This window comes from Cercospora beticola, chromosome 6 (genome assembly GCF_033473495.1).
Source record: "Cercospora beticola chromosome 6, complete sequence".
Taxonomy (NCBI): Eukaryota; Fungi; Ascomycota; class Dothideomycetes; order Mycosphaerellales; family Mycosphaerellaceae; genus Cercospora; species Cercospora beticola.
The window spans coordinates 2,437,670-2,453,008 of record NC_088940.1 but is presented as its reverse complement, the minus strand read 5'-3'; the positions used below and the strand labels follow the sequence as shown (position 1 = coordinate 2,453,008).

The window sequence follows — 15,339 nt, the reverse complement described above, 5'->3', positions numbered from 1 at the left end:
GACATCGACAGCATAATGTGTAAAGAGAAGAAGAAGCAGAACAATCGGCATGTAGAAGAAAGAAAGCGACTTCCTGGGGGTATATATCTCTCAACAAAGAATAATTACAAAAGATTTCGTGTGTGTTGTCGCTGTAATGTAGTCGCGCTCATCTCTTTTCCTCCTTCGATAAACAGACGCAGCTGCTCTCATCTCGCCTTCTTACTTCTGTCCGCGGGGAAAACTTTCCCGCGACATGGACCTCGTTTCTCGCGTGCACTTCCTCTGCAGCTCTGCAAAATGCAATCGAATCGCGCACTGTTTCGCGCATTTTCCACTCTGTAAGCTTCACTTTTGCCTCGCGCATAACTCAAACATCAGATTGAAAAGAAATTACACATTACATCCTTTCAGGCTCTCAGTCATTCAACCTGAAAGCCCTTCTCAGCATACCAAACTTCTTCTTCTTGCCCGTACGAGAGCTGTACACTCCATCTCCCTTTGCTGCAATAGCATCCTCGCTGAATCGAACAGATGGATGCCCATCGCTCGTCGCCGGTCTCGTGTCGCCAGTGCCCTTTAGCTGAGCCACATCGGCAGGAATGGCAGGAACAGGAGGCGCGTCAGCGAGGGGCCAGCTACTATTGTTCGTTGTGGGCGGCGCTGTAGCGGTCGAGAAATTGGAGTCGCCACGGACAATTTGCTGGCGCGTCTGAGCTGAGGAGCGGCGTACGAGTTTGCCCGGACTCGTTGGGGATTGTGGCCTTTCGAAAAGCTGCTTCAGAGGCAGAGGCGGAGAGTTTGATGAGCTTTGAGCGAATGCTGCACTGTCGTAGCCTGGAACCCCGGAAACGGTCATCACACTATGTTGACTGCCGCGGTTCCGACGCAAGAAGCTTCCCATGAAGGACTTCTTTCTTGGCGTCCCTCCGTCTGGCGATTGTGGTCTCGACTGAGGAGGCTGGCTGTTTCGCAGGCTGCCCTGGGCCAGGCTCGAGCCTTGCTTCTCGTCATGCTTTTGCGGAGTCGAAGGGGCAGACGTGAATCCATTCGTCATGCCGAGTTTCTTTCGTGCGGCCTCCATGGCTTTATCGACATCTGCTGGATCAGGCACAAGAGGCGTCTTTTGTCGTTCACGTGCACGTGGAGCTGGTTTCCGACCGCTCTCGTCCTCCGAATCCTCCAGATCTGTGGAATCGCCGTCGTCTTGTCCCTTCCGCCGTGGAATGCCTCGCACAGGTGTGAGCTCGTCATCACTTTCATCGTCTGAATCCTTGAAGCGACTCCGGAATGCCGGCCTGGTCGTTATAGGCTCATCGTCAGAATCGTCAGAGTCTGCAAAGCGGGACTTGAACTTGGACGATGACGCTTTCTGCTTGGGAGCTGGTGCAGCTGGTGTCTGTCGCATCGTTTTGGCCGGCTGTGTAGCGCGCATGATAGTCATCCTGCTCCCGCCATCGACAGAGCCACTCCGAATCGATTCGCGTACGTCGTTAGCCTTCTTGCGACCAAAGATGGACCCGCTTGGTGACAGAGATCGGATGAGTGAGCCCTTTCCTTTGCTGCGAACCGGGTCTGGAGATGAGGGACGCTGTTCAACTGGAGTTGGAGCAGCACGCATGCTTCGCTTCATGTTGATGCTGCCGCCTGCTGCCGCTGCGTTGGATCTCCGCTTCTTCTTGAAACTGCTCTCCGAGTCAGAATCATGGGATAGTTCCTTTTGCAACCTGGTGCTGACTGCAGGAGCGGTCGTAGTCGAAGCTGAGGACGGAGGCCGTATATGCTGTGGTTGAGCAGCGTCCTGCGATGCACGATTGCTGACCATCGCTGCACCAGCCGAGGAAGCTGAGAGGGATGCCGATGACTGGGGGCGCATCGTCTTCTTTGAGAAACCCCCAGCCCTTGGTTCTGGCGCCTGCGACGTTGAGGCGGGTCTGGAGCGCATTGATCCTGCCGCGAGACCTCCGTCACGCATTGATCGCCGCATGGAATGGCTCTTCTCTACCGGTGCTGATTCTGGTTCCGGTTGTGCGCGCATAGTCTTCTTCAGCGCAGGCTGCACTGGTCTCGCGTCACGGTGCGCAGGAGACGATTTCTGTGCACTTTGAGGAGAGCTGGCAGGCGCAGGGTTTGTAGTCTTTCTCGTTTTCTTCATAACGGCGGGCGATGGTCGCGCCTCATCGTCGGAAGACATGTGGTCTCGCTCAATCTGCTCGCGCTGCTGTCTACTCAATTTTGACCAGTATGCGGTCGTGGAGTTCCAGTCACCGGGAGTATCGTCCTCTGCTGCGCCACGGCCATCTTCCTTCTTCGCGACCTTCTGAACGATGGGTGAATCTGGAGGAGATGTTGTGCCAGTCTGTGCTGATGGCGAAGCTTTCACATTGATGGGGCTGACTGCGATTGCATCGAGTGACGCAAAGCCACCTTCAATTTCAGAAGGCTCTTCTGCAGCATCGCTGAATTCCGCTTCGTCCGTGTCCGTGTCTTCATCGATCGGAGCCAACATAGGTCCATGCTCTTCTGGAGTGTGGACGAGAACTGGCGCGATACTCGGAACAGCTTCTGCTACCGAGTTTGGCTTGACTTCAGGCTCTGTGTCGGCGCCCCAGCCCCCGGGCACGATGATCTCAGCGGAATGTCGGTTGTCCAACGTTTTGTCTTCCTCGGCGCCAGGCGTTGGGGGCATAAGGTTGATCTCAGGCACAGCGGGTTGAAGATGTTGCCCAGTTGCGCCAGGCGAGGCAAAGTCACGAACGATCGGAGCGACTGCGCTCTTCTCGCTGGGCTCATCGTGAATCTGGGCGGTCTGCCCTGCTGTCTGCTCTGGTAGACTGACCGTGGCAGCATTAGCGGCAGCATAGTCTCCACGGTCTCCCACGTCACTATCCGTGTCGCTGGCGTTGGCGGCAGTTTCCTTGCTCACGACGACGGGTGGCATTGGCTCGCCTTCAGGTTTTGCCGAGCCGTTGGCATTTCGAAGAATACCTCCAATGGCGTGGTCGTTGCTGTGCTCATTGCGATCTGGTGCCATTTCAGTGACCTTCTCGGCCACTTCTCTCTGCCTGCGTACACTGCCGAAGGTAGGCAACGCAGGTCTTGGCTTAGAGAAATCCTCGTCGTCCAGGTCATCCAAGACTGGCGATCGTTCCCGCGCCAGAATCTTCGGACTGGCCGCGGCGGCAGCATCAATTTCCTTTGGCTGCTCATCAAAGCTAACATGGGCGGATTTCTTCTTCTTGGCTGAAGACAAGCCGTCTTGCGAGTACACCGAAGTGGCATCGGATGTTTCGCTTGGGGGCGGTTTGGGCTGTCCAGCAAAGTGGGACACGGGTGAGTACGCACGCACCGAGGATGAAGGCGAATTCTTCAGAGCAGACTTGGCAGGCGAGATGTCTCGCGGCGGCGGGTCGTGTATCGTAGCCTGCGAAACAGGAGATGCAGAGAAGTGTGGCTTGCGCTGCGGACTGGGTGATGCAGACACCTGCCGACCTCGATTGCTGGGCGTATTACGGCTCGGGACATCCAGACTGGACGCTCTTTGCGGCCTGTTTGTGATTGCATTGGGTTTGGTCGCACCTAGTGAAGCTTGGAGAATCCTATCGCCCTTGGGGCTGTCCCCGCTCACGCTGCTTCCGAGATAGGAGTCTCGTGGACTGCTGGTAGGAGTGATTCTCGCAGGATTCCTTGGTGGTGGCCCAAGGTCGACCGCAGGAGTGGTCCTCGCTGGTGCTGGTGCTGGTGCTGGCACAATAGTACGTGTGTGAGGGTCATAAGTTCCCGGCGCTGCTTTAGGCGCTTGAGGCAATACAGGCGAGGGAGGGGCAGCGGCTGCTCTGGGTTGAAGTTTGGGCACGAATGTTCGTGAAGCGGCATCGAAAACCATGACGGTCTCCATTTGTTGCTGAGGCTGGACAAACGGTGTCACTGCAGTGCCGGTGATCGTCGGCTGTGTCTGCACGCGTAGTTGCGCACCCTGTGTAGACGCGCTGTGATTATCCTTCTTCACACTTTGCCCTTGAGCGCCTTGTATTCTGGCCATTTTGGCTGACAGCACGTCCGCACTGGGAGCACCCGTGCTGCCAGATTGATTGTTCTTCACAGGCACGGGCTCTGAGAACCACGCTCCCGTGCCATGCACATATGCTTTATCTGTGGTCGGACTTGAGGATGGGCTATTCGGTTGCGATGATCGTGGTCGAGAGAAATTGACGCCCCGTTGCGCTTCTGGGCCTTCCAGCTCTTCATTCACGTTGGAGAGACGCGCGCCTCTGCGGTGCGAAGGTGGAGGCGACATGGCCTTTCTGTCCATGCTGTTCGACCGGGCTCCCTTGCCATTCGGCGTGGGCGAGGACACTCGGTAAGGCGGTTCGACGCTAGCAGACCGCTGATGCGAGCGCTGCTGCACGCTTTGAGGTATCGCGGGGACGGGCGGCGCATCGAGGGGTGAGGCAGCACCGTTGGTGATACTGTTGCTGCGGCCTGGAGAGGGAGAACGAAAGGTGCGCTCGGTCATGGAGCTCTGGCTACCTCGTCGTTGCAATCCTCCTCGCTCCGTGCCGCCCCTCCCACTCAGGATACTCGAGGTACCAATAGAGGACTGCGAACCTCGTCTGACCATGCGCTTAGTCTGTATACTGCCGATGGGTTCCGGGCTCGACGTGTGAGATCGCAAGGCTGCGGCGGCGGCAGCCGATGACAGGCCATGGCTCGAAGATGGACGTGAGCCCGATGCGGCAGCACGCGCGGCGACGCTGGCGGCGTAGGAGGTGTTGGTATCGACTGGTTGCTGCACGCGGACACGGGTCAGTCAATGGGTTGGCTATAGCGGCCTTGATCCTTGGCCTTATGCCATGATTGTGGACGTACCCTCGACGCGCTGCTGCCTCTCCGCCTGCTTCCAAAGAGGCTCGGCATGGTGAAGGGTACGCGCTGCTGCACGTCCGCTGCTGATGTTCAGCGCGAACTGGACGGTGATGCGGCGCGATGCTCTGTGTGACAAGTGATGGACTACAATACGGGTGAGGTCATCGGCTGGCACACGGCATGGTCTCGCCCCCGAGCGGAAATCTGGCCGGTAATGAAACAAAACAATGAGACGCGACAGAAACGCGGAGGCGGAGGGGGGAGGGGACAATGGGTAATGAATGTGATGGCAGCGGTGTTGGCGGTGGTGATGAAGTGTGGACAACGAGCACAAGGCAGCGCGCTGGGCGGTCGTCGTGTCGCAGCGGCTTGCCTCCAAGCAGGATGGACGAGCACAGCAAAACATGATGATGATCCACGATCGGCCTTGCCCGTGCGCGTACTGGTCGAAACTCTATGCGCTCGCTGCCAATAACACGCGCCCGCAAGCAGCTTCACCGACACGCCCATCTGGAATGCAAAAGTGCCCTTCTCCGCCAGTCCGAGAGCTCCGCCAGCGCCGCCATCACCACCACTGCGCCCGCTGCACGCAAAACCGGCATGTCGTCGCATCAAGCAAGTGTTCGTGCGAGCTTGTCTGCACCCCGTGCTCCACGGCCAGCCAAGCCGACAGTTTGCGCGGGACCGGCCTCGGCACTGCCACACGCTGGAGGCGCCGCCGATGAGCTGTTTCTGATGCATAAACAACCAGCTGGTACACGGCGTTGTCGATAGTCTATCGCATATGCAGGAGCATCTTGACCCTGAGGACATCCACGAAATGTCTCCAGCGTCCGCCCAATTCTGCACCAGGCCTTCACGCTGCTCATGGGTACAGTACATCATTGACTGCACCACCCGCCGAATCACAAGGTCGCAGCCGTCAGTGCTGTCTATTCCAAGGTCTGTGCAGGACGCGAACCTACTGTGCACATCGTGGCTGCCGCGCCATCCCAACGAAATCACCTGCTTTCCTCCCCCGTGCCGCGTGGTGACAGCACACGTCGTGCAATAGTGCCGCGCTCTCCTCGCGCTGGAGTTTTCTACGAGCATACGTCTTGGTTGAAGCTCAATTGCGAGTATGACTCGCGTGGATCAGTCGTTCTCAGAGCCTCACGAGGCGGCCTACATCTTCGGAGAAACTTCGCGACGTCTTATTGGCGATTTCTTCGAAGCCGTGGGCTGTGGCGCATGCGACGACCTTGGACCAGAGGGACCAGCTGTCATTGCATTGAACACTGGCCCAATTGCTCAGCCTGGAATTCAATACACGATCATCGCCTCGCAATTCGATGAAATCACAACGCCGACCACGACAGCGTTCGTTTTCGAGCCCGGGGTGATCAATTTGTACATCCAGCAATACTGCCCGGCAGATGCTTCAGGACACGCCCGTGAACCATACAGCCCCAACATCCAAGCTGTTGTTGTCAATGCACTGAATGGATACCCGGCGGGTCCTGCAGTCTGTAGCGCTGGTCCGGATCTCATTACTGCGATCACTGGTGTCCTTGCATTTTCTGGAGGCAGCGACTTGACCTTATTTCAGGAGCTGGAGCAGAAGTTCTCCGACATAGTGGGAGGCGTGGGCTTCATCAAGAAGTCATAGAATTCACCTTCGCTGATCAACAGCAGTGTACATAATGCGTGTGCACTGGCTCGCCAATCGATTCAGTTCACTATGCTCACAGAGCAGATCGACATATATGACTTTACTGCATACCCGGCGACAGAGATCTAAATCGGACCACGGAAAAAACGATGTATTGGTAAGAAGTGCTGTCGGTCATTCATGTCTTAGAACAATCTGCCATGCCAAGCATAACTCATCTCATATCCACAAGTAACTTTCAAGCGCACGGACCGTATCTGCAGAGAAACGCAGCCTTACAACAGCAGGTTCCAAGAATGGCACAGGCAGCACGCAACAGTAGCATCAAAGTGTCCATACATGTCATCGGAGACCGCTCCATCAAAGTCCGGACCTTGATGGCCCGAGCTCTTTCGTCACGAGCCATACTGCTATAGTATATGTTGACAAAGAAGCCTAATCACAGACATTCCACATACTTTTCACCCTCGTCCAAGATGTCAGCCAAGACGATCACCGCATCGAATTCCTCAAGTCAAACTTCCCTCGCGACTCTTCCACCCGAACTGCTACTCGAGATCATCCCTCAAATATCCTACTCTCCAGAGTCCCTCCTCTCCCTCATTCTGACCTCTCGCACTCTCCACAACCTCATCAAATCCCACGAATACAGTCTAACCCGCTCAATAACTCATCATCAAATCCCCCAAAAACAACAATCCAACCACTTCCCTTCGCTGGACCAAATCACAACCTTCGCCAACCTCTCAACATACCATACGCGCCTTCAGGTCCTCTCAAACCTCGTCGACAAATACCCATCTCTCGGAACCACCAACAAGAACAATCCCACAACCCACACCCACCACCACTGCCCCTCCTGCTCCACGTCCACCCTCTGGCTCCTCAACCCCCGCTGGTCCACCCTCCACAAAACCGGTCTCCTCCTCCTCTACCGCCTCCAAGACCAAGGTTCCTACTGCCATAAAGTCGCCCTCCTCAATGGTCTCCCTGCAATAAGTCTCGCTTGCATGTTGCTGGCGCTTTTAGCGCAAAATCGCATATTACGCGCAAGCGGGTTGTTGGAAACACTGCCGAAAATCGAAGGAAATCGCTGGTGGGAGAGTTCGGGAGGTGGGACGAAAGAGGAAGAAGAGAGGAGGAGGAAATTAATTGAGATGAGGGAGACGGAGATGGTTTGTGAGGAGATGGGGTTGAAGTTTGGGGTGGGGTTTTATGGGAGTTTGTTTGAGGGTTTAGCATTGGATGAATGTGGAGTGCAGAAAGAAGGAGGGAAGGAATCGTGGGCGAGGAAGTATGTGTCCCTCCTTTTATTCTCTCTCTTGTCTGCTTCAATGTTGATTGTCAATGTGCTGACATCTGTGATTACAGAGCTTTGGAGACCGAACTGGCATCTCTGCCTTATCTTCAAACAGCTTTTTTTCCTTGCTGTGGGGCTCCAAGGCCGCCGACTCTTACGTCCTGTTTACGAAGGGCTTTTGCTGCGAAGTGTCATTGTCAATTCTCAGAGATCGAAAGGAAGTTATGGGAAGTTTTGTCGAATACAGCGTTAGATGAAGTCGATGAGACGTTAATGGGGAAGATAGTGAGAGGCGAAGACGATTTCGGGAAGCGTGGAATGAGGAGAATCTTCTGATTAGGGCATTGTGACCTAGTCGGGCCATGCTCCTGGGCAGTGCTTGACAATGCTTGATCGGGACAGGCCTTGGTTTCACGAGGCTTTTGCTCACCAGCGCTGAGAATGGCCAGAATATCCGGATCAGAAATCTGGTCACTGTGATGAGACCTTGAGAGCCACGGTGACAGTAGACCAGACACTGCTGAAGTTCGTTTCGATCCAAGACATCGCGACTTTCTCGTTAAGTGCTGCACTTCGCAGATCTGCTGCGCCCGAGCGGCGCGTGCAAAGACAATTGAAGTTTTCAACTGATAGTTTGCACCATCTGCTGCTAGATCAGCAAGTTTCTGCAGATGCCTTCACATGTATGTAGAATATTTGAGAGCGAACTTCGTGCTTTTGCATCTCCTCTTCAGCGGCAAGGATTTCGGCAATGCATCATGATTGGTGCACGAGAACTAGCGTGGATCCACAAGTTCACTCCAGCTCCAACTCCAGCGGCTACGCGAGCTTGATCTCCCCTTTCCTTGTCATGATCACAAACTGCTGCACCAAGCGCCTGTTCTCGCCCAACTTGTCGCGTGCTACGAGTGCGACGGCGGCACTGCAACATCCGCGCGTGTTCTTGTTTCGATCGTGAGAGGCCGCAGACGACTTGAGCGCGCAACGAGCCTGCCGCTGTGCAGAGCACTGCCTCTCTGGTCCTAGGCTCCAAGGTGTATATTGCTCGCATGCAGCTGGAAGTAGCCTGACCTCATCCATACCGGCACTCTGCACTAGCGAGTGCAGCAGAGCTGATCCCGACCTGCAAATAGCTTGCCATGGCGCGCTTCCTCCGGACAGGCATCATGCCAGGCATTGCGGTGTTCATATACAGCCAGGCGAGCCGGCCAGTCGATGACACCTGAACTACCACTCGCTCGCCACCTTTGCAAGGTGTGCGGGTCCCGAGTGCTTGTGCATTCTTACATTTGTTCGCTTAGCTGAAGGAACAGCTGGGGCGTTCTTTCAGTCTCACTTTGTCGCAGAGAACTCCGAGTTCGACGTCCGTCACTATAAGCCACATTTCCTGCTGGTCAGGTCTCCCTTCCCGCAATATCGAATGCTACGTTGGCCGCTCTGCATGAGCAGTCACATACTTGGCACGAGCCATGGAACGAGAGACGTCTCCACAGGCCACCAGCCACCACGCGGGAGAACCAAGAAGACAAGACACTGGCACTCCACCCTGGGAACGAGCCGCTACTAAGCAAGTGCCATTCGCCGACGCAGGTACTGCAAACGAGCTCTCAGCAGCAGAACGTCATGCTTTGCCCGCACTCTGGACGGCACGCAGTAACAGTGTCTCTGGACGTGATGCAAGCAAAAAGGAGCCAAGTCCCAAGCAGCACTCCCGCAAGTACCATTCGATCAGTGAAGGATCGCCCGTCGAGCCACATGGCCAACATTGGAGTGCTGGCCAACCAGCGCCTTACGAGACACCGCTGGACTTCGCGCCTACGATGAGCACGGCCGCCTCACGGTCTGGCCTCGTGAACCCTGTCAGGATTCCCGGAGGACCTGCGCCACCATTGACGCCGCCGGATAGCACACGTGGCAAGTCACTGGATCACACGGACGCGAACTCAGATGAGGATCATTCTGGAATCAGGGTACTTCCGGGCACAATGTCGACCAGACCTACGGCGAAATCGCACAGCTCACGTCAAACAAAGAGTGATGATGCAGCAGAACCCGCACGCCAAGCAGACAAGTTTGGCAATCGGATGAGATCAGCCCTCTCTGGCATCTTCAAGAAGAGAACTTCGAATGAGGAAGATTTCGTCAGAATTGGTGACAAGCACTGGACTGAGGAATAGGAATTATCACTGTGTCACCGAGATGAGACACATATCGAAGACTGATGATGAGATTGTAGATGAAATTGTCCTGAAGACTGTCGATTGCTGTAGATGTCTGATGACTTACGAAGATCTCTTTTACATAGCTTTAGCCGGACAGCTACATGCTTCCTGCAGGATTTGAAGATCTGGATCCTTCGCCAAGCTCTTTAGCGCTCGATTTATACATCTGGGAAGCGCTCTGTTGGCAGCGTGGACATTGCATAGCGTGCTCTTATCAAGATACTAACAGGCGCGCGATTGACAGACTTCAATAGATGCATTGATGGCTTCAATAATGGCAGAAGCACGACCGCAAAGCGGCAACGAGGAAGCTTGCGCGTTCGCCGCAGTCGTTGTCTTTCAGGCGAGCTGTGCTTACTGTTGTGCAGAGGTCTAAAACATGCAGCTGATCCTATTCCTGCTCAACATTCTGTTGAAAGCATCTGAGACCTCCGTAGCTCGATGCCGGAGAAAAGACATGCTTCATGTCGGCAGTCAGTCCATCGGGCCACTCTTCACGTTATATCGATGTTCTGAACGTCTACCAGATTTGAGCAGCAGTCGGTCAATGCTCGTAGGTGGAGTCGATGTGGTGAAGAGAGCGGCAAGCGATGCTCATTGGCCAGCCACCTCATGCTCCACAGCGGAAGCTTAAATGTGGGCGCTTACAGCGAGCTGAAACGGCAAAGTCTCCCTCTCGACTGCACCACACGCAGCGGACGTGTAGCGCAGGGCACCACTCGCGTGCAGGATGGTGCAGGAATTGCACCCTGTCGCTCGTCGGATCACAAGCCTGGCTTCTCGATCACGAGCGAATACCTGCTTCCATCCTAGCGGCAAATGTGCTGTGCCGCATCTCTACCAACCAGCCCTTCTATATGTGCCAAGGGTCGCCACCACGCTCGTGGGATGCACAGGATGTGGCATTCTCACTGCAGGCGCCTATCACTTCCACGATTCGAGCTTTCCGGCTCACGCAGACTGCCCTGGGCCGCCTTACGCACGCTCTGTAGGTTTAACATAGTACACTCCGCAGCCATCCTTCCCTCCTAGTCTCACTCTCTTGTCATCTGTACGCGCTGACCTCTCTGTACGCCTGCCTGCCTCTCTGCCTGTTTCATATTTACCGCCTGCAGCTATCGTCGACGAGCCCGCGCCGGTTGCATGCTCCACAGGAAACGGACAAGCGAGGAGTCGCATTGAAAGAGCTTCAGAGAGTGGTCGCATACTTGCATACCAGACATGTATGGCTTCAGTTCGCTGTTAGTGGCAGCTACGACTATCCAGCTTGCAGCTGCGCATACTGTGATCACATATCCGGGATGGCGAGGGAACAATCTACACACCACGGGCGAACTACCGCAGAACAACATCGACACGATCGGCATAGATTACAACAACAGCACGGGAGAATATGAGTTTCCCTTCGGCATGCAGTGGATGTATCCATGTAAGCAGAAAATCTCGCGCCTTGCGACAGACCATGGCTAACGGATTGATGACAGGCGGTGGACTTCCTCAAGCACAGAACCGAACGAAATGGCCAGTAGGAGGAGGAGCATTATCAGTACAGCCCGGATGGTTTCCAGGACACAAAAAAGCGCTATTCTACGTCAACATCGGGATAATCGCCCAAGGGCAAGTGGCGCCGCCGAACATGTCGCATCCCGTCGTGGGGCCTTTCGAGGTGACAGGGCCCGACAATTTCCAATACAACGGACAATTTTGTCTGCCACAAGTACGCTTTCCGGCAAGCTTGAATCTCACAGTTGGCCAAAACATCACATTACAAGTGATAGAAACTGCGCAACACGGCGCAGCACTATACAGCGTGAGTATTGGGGTTTCGAGAATAGCTTCAGCCGCACAGGAATGCTGACAAAGTTCTACATACAGTGCGTTGACATAACACTCGTCGAGCCCGACGACGAAGACATCGAGGAAGTCACACCACAAAACTGCTACAACAGCACAAATCTCGGCTTCAACAAATACTTCACAACACAAGCCCTCACAGCAGGCGCCTCAAGTTCAGCAATACCCTCCGGAGCACTATCAATCGCCGCGATGGTCTCTTTGTTCATGTACAATTTATTATAAAACCCCGACCATCGACCAGCGACAAGAAAAACCACGACGATCATGACTCTCTTTTTAACCTCTTCTTGTGCATACCTGAAAGCATAGGGCCACGGGACGTGTGGGCCGGCCGCTCAAAATGATATCCCGGAAGGAATTTGGCACGGCGTTGATGGAGGTTGTGCATTTTTTTCTCACTTTATTACAGAACTTGGGGCATCAAGCAGTCACAGTCGCAGATTCAAAGTTATGCGTTAATAGAGACTTATCAAGTTCAGACACTAATTTTCAACTGCTGTGCGATGTCTGGGTTCCGGACTGATATGGCCACGGGGAAGAAGCATAAATACTTGCGCTGCACAGGGGAAGGCATATCTCTGTCCTTCCTGAAATGCTCAACTTTCGAATCAAGTGAATGCACCTCTTTCAGACGCGTCTCGCCAAGATATAGCTAAGTCCACTTTCCACTACTCTGGATGCGTCGGATCAATCCACTGCAGAAAACGAGTCAGCACAGCACATACAACACCACCATTCCCCCTCTTCTCCCTTCCCTCTTGCCCCTTTTACTCAAGACATACCTTCACAGTCTCCGGCTTCTCCACAGGCTCCACATCCGGTAAATTCACCGCAATCGCCTCACTATCACTCCTCATCAAAACACACTCCAACTTCTCATCCGCACTCGCATTAATTTCCTGATGAGGAACATAAGGTGGAACATAAATGAAATCTCCCGGTCCGGCTTCGGCTGTGAATTCGAGTTTCTCGCCCCATCGCATGCGAGCTCGGCCTTTGAGGACGTAGATTACGGATTCCAGGTGGCCGTGGTGGTGGGCTCCGGTTTTGGCGTTTGCGTGGACTTGGGGGTGAGTGTTTAGTATGATTTGTTTGTGGTTCACTGGTGGGAGAGATGTGGAGAGGATGAGGCTTACTGTGGACTGTACCAGCCCAGAGCTTTTGGGCTCCTACTCTGGCGAAGTTGATTGCGGCGGCGCGATCCATTCCTGGGGTCATGTGTTGACCTCCTACTGGCTCGAGGGAGTCGGAGGGAATTACACGGACGCCTGAAGTTTTCCAAGCATCTTCGGGAGCTGGAGGTGGGTGGGCGTGATCGTGATCGTGAGCGCTTGATGCTTCGGCCATCGTTCGTTTTGCAGTGAAAGTGTTCTTGGCGATTGGTGTATATTCTGTAGGCTACTATGTTAGGCAATCTTTGGTCGCACACGCAAAGTGAGTGTTGCAGGATATGGTGTGCTTGTGGATATGAATGAACGAAGCTCTAAGTGGGGTCGATCGGGCAAGCATTGAGGCCTCGGCCAACTTCGTTCGAATGTAGATATCACAGCAAGAAGCTCGTAAATGTTCTATACGTGGAATCGCCGGTTTGACCTTTCTGTTGCATGTTCATAGCGCAGGAAAAGCTCACGTCTTGCTCATTCTGCATAGGACGCCTTCGCCATAGTGCACGTTGCAACGCGATTAGGTGCTGCTCGCTGCACTCTTAGTTGCAAAGTCAAAGAGTCAACTCGTGTCCCAATCGCCCAATGTTCATTCAGGATTGACAAAGAGTAAGAAAAATCTTGAAGCCGACGCCTTGCTTTCATGTCACTATTGCAGTGTGCAGTAAGCACTTCGCCGAATACATTCATATGGAGTCCATCGAGGTGGGATTGCGAGCAGCAAGCCAGAGATGCCTGTGAAGGTGAGAGTATCGATAATTATGGTGCATCGGAGTGATATACGTGTTGAGCTGCATCGACCGCCAGAGAAATGCCTTCAAGAAGTGGCAGAAGGAAGCCTTTTTTGTTGGGGCCGAATTTGTGATTTGGGTTGAGTATTGAGCATCTGTCTCAGCATTGGTTGCATTGGCACGCTCAGCTGCCGCCGAGCATCTTTCCAGCCATTGTCCGCGGTCCTTGTGGGCAGCGCGACAAGCGATTGTTCGATAACTCCAAGCCGTAATGTAATGATGGGAAGGACGTCGTTGCTGGGAGCACCATCCAGTTCGTTCAGGCCAGTAGCCGTGTACTCTTCTGCCACGCCTTGGGATTTGCATCAAATGGCGTGGAGAGGACGAGGCGTTTCTGCGAGGCGCAGGGTCTGCTCAGGCCCTCATGATCCATATGGCTGGGCACGAACCGATCTTGTCCATCGATATACTGCAGTCACGTATACGTGCCCGAAATGATCGCACAAGATTGGCAGTTGACCACGTTGACCGGTGAAAACCTCAAGCGAAGTCATGGCAACCCATTGGCCCAAAACATCAGCTGAGACTTCAGCCTCAAGCCTCTCGCTAAGCTTCCAAGTTCCGGATGTCAACATGCCAGAGCTCTCAAGCTTTCTGCTTACACGTGGCGTGCGCACGGTGAGGTTGTGCCAATGATACTGGAACACCATCGTGGAAGGCTTCTGCAGGCTTGATGTTACTCGGCAGCTCCGGCGTCTTCACGCATTGTGACCACAGGGACCACAGGACCCACTGGCACTGGACTTTCGAGGCGTCCAGCTCGCGGGGTTTGAGGCGCGTCTCCAGCAGCATAAGAAGAGCCACCTCGCGCGTGGAACAGTCAACGGAGACTTATAGCCTTCCTGAGCAAAGAGCCAGCATCGCCCGCCGTCAGAATCGTACTCAGAATGGCAACCACAGCTTACCCTACCGAACCAGTCTACGTCCATAACGGCAGCTGGAACGAAACCAGCCGGAAGCACCCAGCCATGGGATGGTTAGAGACTTACACCAAGACCGCAATAGATGGCAAGCTGTTCGATAACCCAGCTGAGCGTTCCAAGTTGGATGACGGATGACCGTAAGTTCAATGCCTCCACGCAAGCCCATCGATCAATCCTGACCATAGCTAAACCAGACGTCCTCGTCAAATCCACTGGCGAAGTCCGCAACGGAGGTGATGCATCTTGGGAGGCTATAAGCAAGGAACTCTATGCTCCTTTCAAAGAACACTTGCACTCCCCAACTTATGCCACAGCTGTCCAGACAGGCTCGGATACCTGGAAGCTCACAGGGCTTGCAACCCTCTTCTGGAACCTGCAAGTTCCGGGCCAGGGCCACAATATCGCGGATCCAAGTGGAAAGACTTGGGATGGCGCCATTCCTTCTGCGTTCAAGTTTGCTTTCCGGGAGGAAGGAGGGCAGATCAAGATCTCGAGAACGGAGATCTTTTCGGACCCGAGCGCAGCGCTTGTTGCTATGCTCAAGACTGGTATGCTGAAGCCAGAGGATCTGATGAAGTAGAGTCGTA

General features: G+C 54.3%; 7 protein-coding genes across 7 annotated transcripts; 5 read left to right on the top strand and 2 right to left on the bottom strand.

The window, feature by feature from the left end:
* Window positions 1–397: 397 nt before the first annotated feature.
* RHO25_010044 (uncharacterized protein) lies at window positions 398–4,896 on the bottom strand (the record flags this gene model as incomplete). The annotated part of the gene is made up of 2 exons (XM_023601563.2): window positions 398–4,768; window positions 4,849–4,896. 2 exons carry the CDS (start codon window positions 4,894–4,896, stop codon window positions 398–400), a joined length of 4,419 nt encoding a protein of 1,472 aa, XP_023453680.1.
* Window positions 4,897–5,965: 1,069 nt separating this feature from the next.
* Window positions 5,966–6,493, top strand: RHO25_010043 (uncharacterized protein; the record flags this gene model as incomplete). The annotated part of the gene is made up of 1 exon (XM_023601562.1): window positions 5,966–6,493. One exon carries the CDS (start codon window positions 5,966–5,968, stop codon window positions 6,491–6,493), a length of 528 nt encoding a protein of 175 aa, XP_023453682.1.
* Window positions 6,494–7,745: 1,252 nt separating this feature from the next.
* Window positions 7,746–8,053, top strand: RHO25_010042 (uncharacterized protein; the record flags this gene model as incomplete). The annotated part of the gene is made up of 2 exons (XM_023601561.2): window positions 7,746–7,790; window positions 7,868–8,053. The coding sequence occupies 2 exons, from the start codon at window positions 7,746–7,748 to the stop codon at window positions 8,051–8,053; spliced, it is 231 nt and encodes a 76-aa protein (XP_023453677.2).
* A 1,212-nt stretch (window positions 8,054–9,265) lies between these two features.
* On the top strand, window positions 9,266–9,973 carry RHO25_010041 (uncharacterized protein; the record flags this gene model as incomplete). The annotated part of the gene is made up of 1 exon (XM_023601560.2): window positions 9,266–9,973. The coding sequence occupies one exon, from the start codon at window positions 9,266–9,268 to the stop codon at window positions 9,971–9,973; it is 708 nt and encodes a 235-aa protein (XP_023453678.1).
* Window positions 9,974–11,239: 1,266 nt separating this feature from the next.
* On the top strand, window positions 11,240–12,097 carry RHO25_010040 (uncharacterized protein; the record flags this gene model as incomplete). The annotated part of the gene is made up of 3 exons (XM_023601559.2): window positions 11,240–11,447; window positions 11,503–11,828; window positions 11,894–12,097. 3 exons carry the CDS (start codon window positions 11,240–11,242, stop codon window positions 12,095–12,097), a joined length of 738 nt encoding a protein of 245 aa, XP_023453675.1.
* Window positions 12,098–12,543: 446 nt separating this feature from the next.
* RHO25_010039 (uncharacterized protein) lies at window positions 12,544–13,222 on the bottom strand (the record flags this gene model as incomplete). Its single annotated transcript, XM_023601558.2, has 3 exons — window positions 12,544–12,570; window positions 12,658–12,938; window positions 13,012–13,222. The coding sequence occupies 3 exons, from the start codon at window positions 13,220–13,222 to the stop codon at window positions 12,544–12,546; spliced, it is 519 nt and encodes a 172-aa protein (XP_023453676.1).
* Window positions 13,223–14,876: 1,654 nt separating this feature from the next.
* RHO25_010038 (uncharacterized protein) lies at window positions 14,877–15,332 on the top strand (the record flags this gene model as incomplete). Its single annotated transcript, XM_065603240.1, has 2 exons — window positions 14,877–14,889; window positions 14,947–15,332. The coding sequence occupies 2 exons, from the start codon at window positions 14,877–14,879 to the stop codon at window positions 15,330–15,332; spliced, it is 399 nt and encodes a 132-aa protein (XP_065459312.1).
* Window positions 15,333–15,339: the final 7 nt, after the last annotated feature.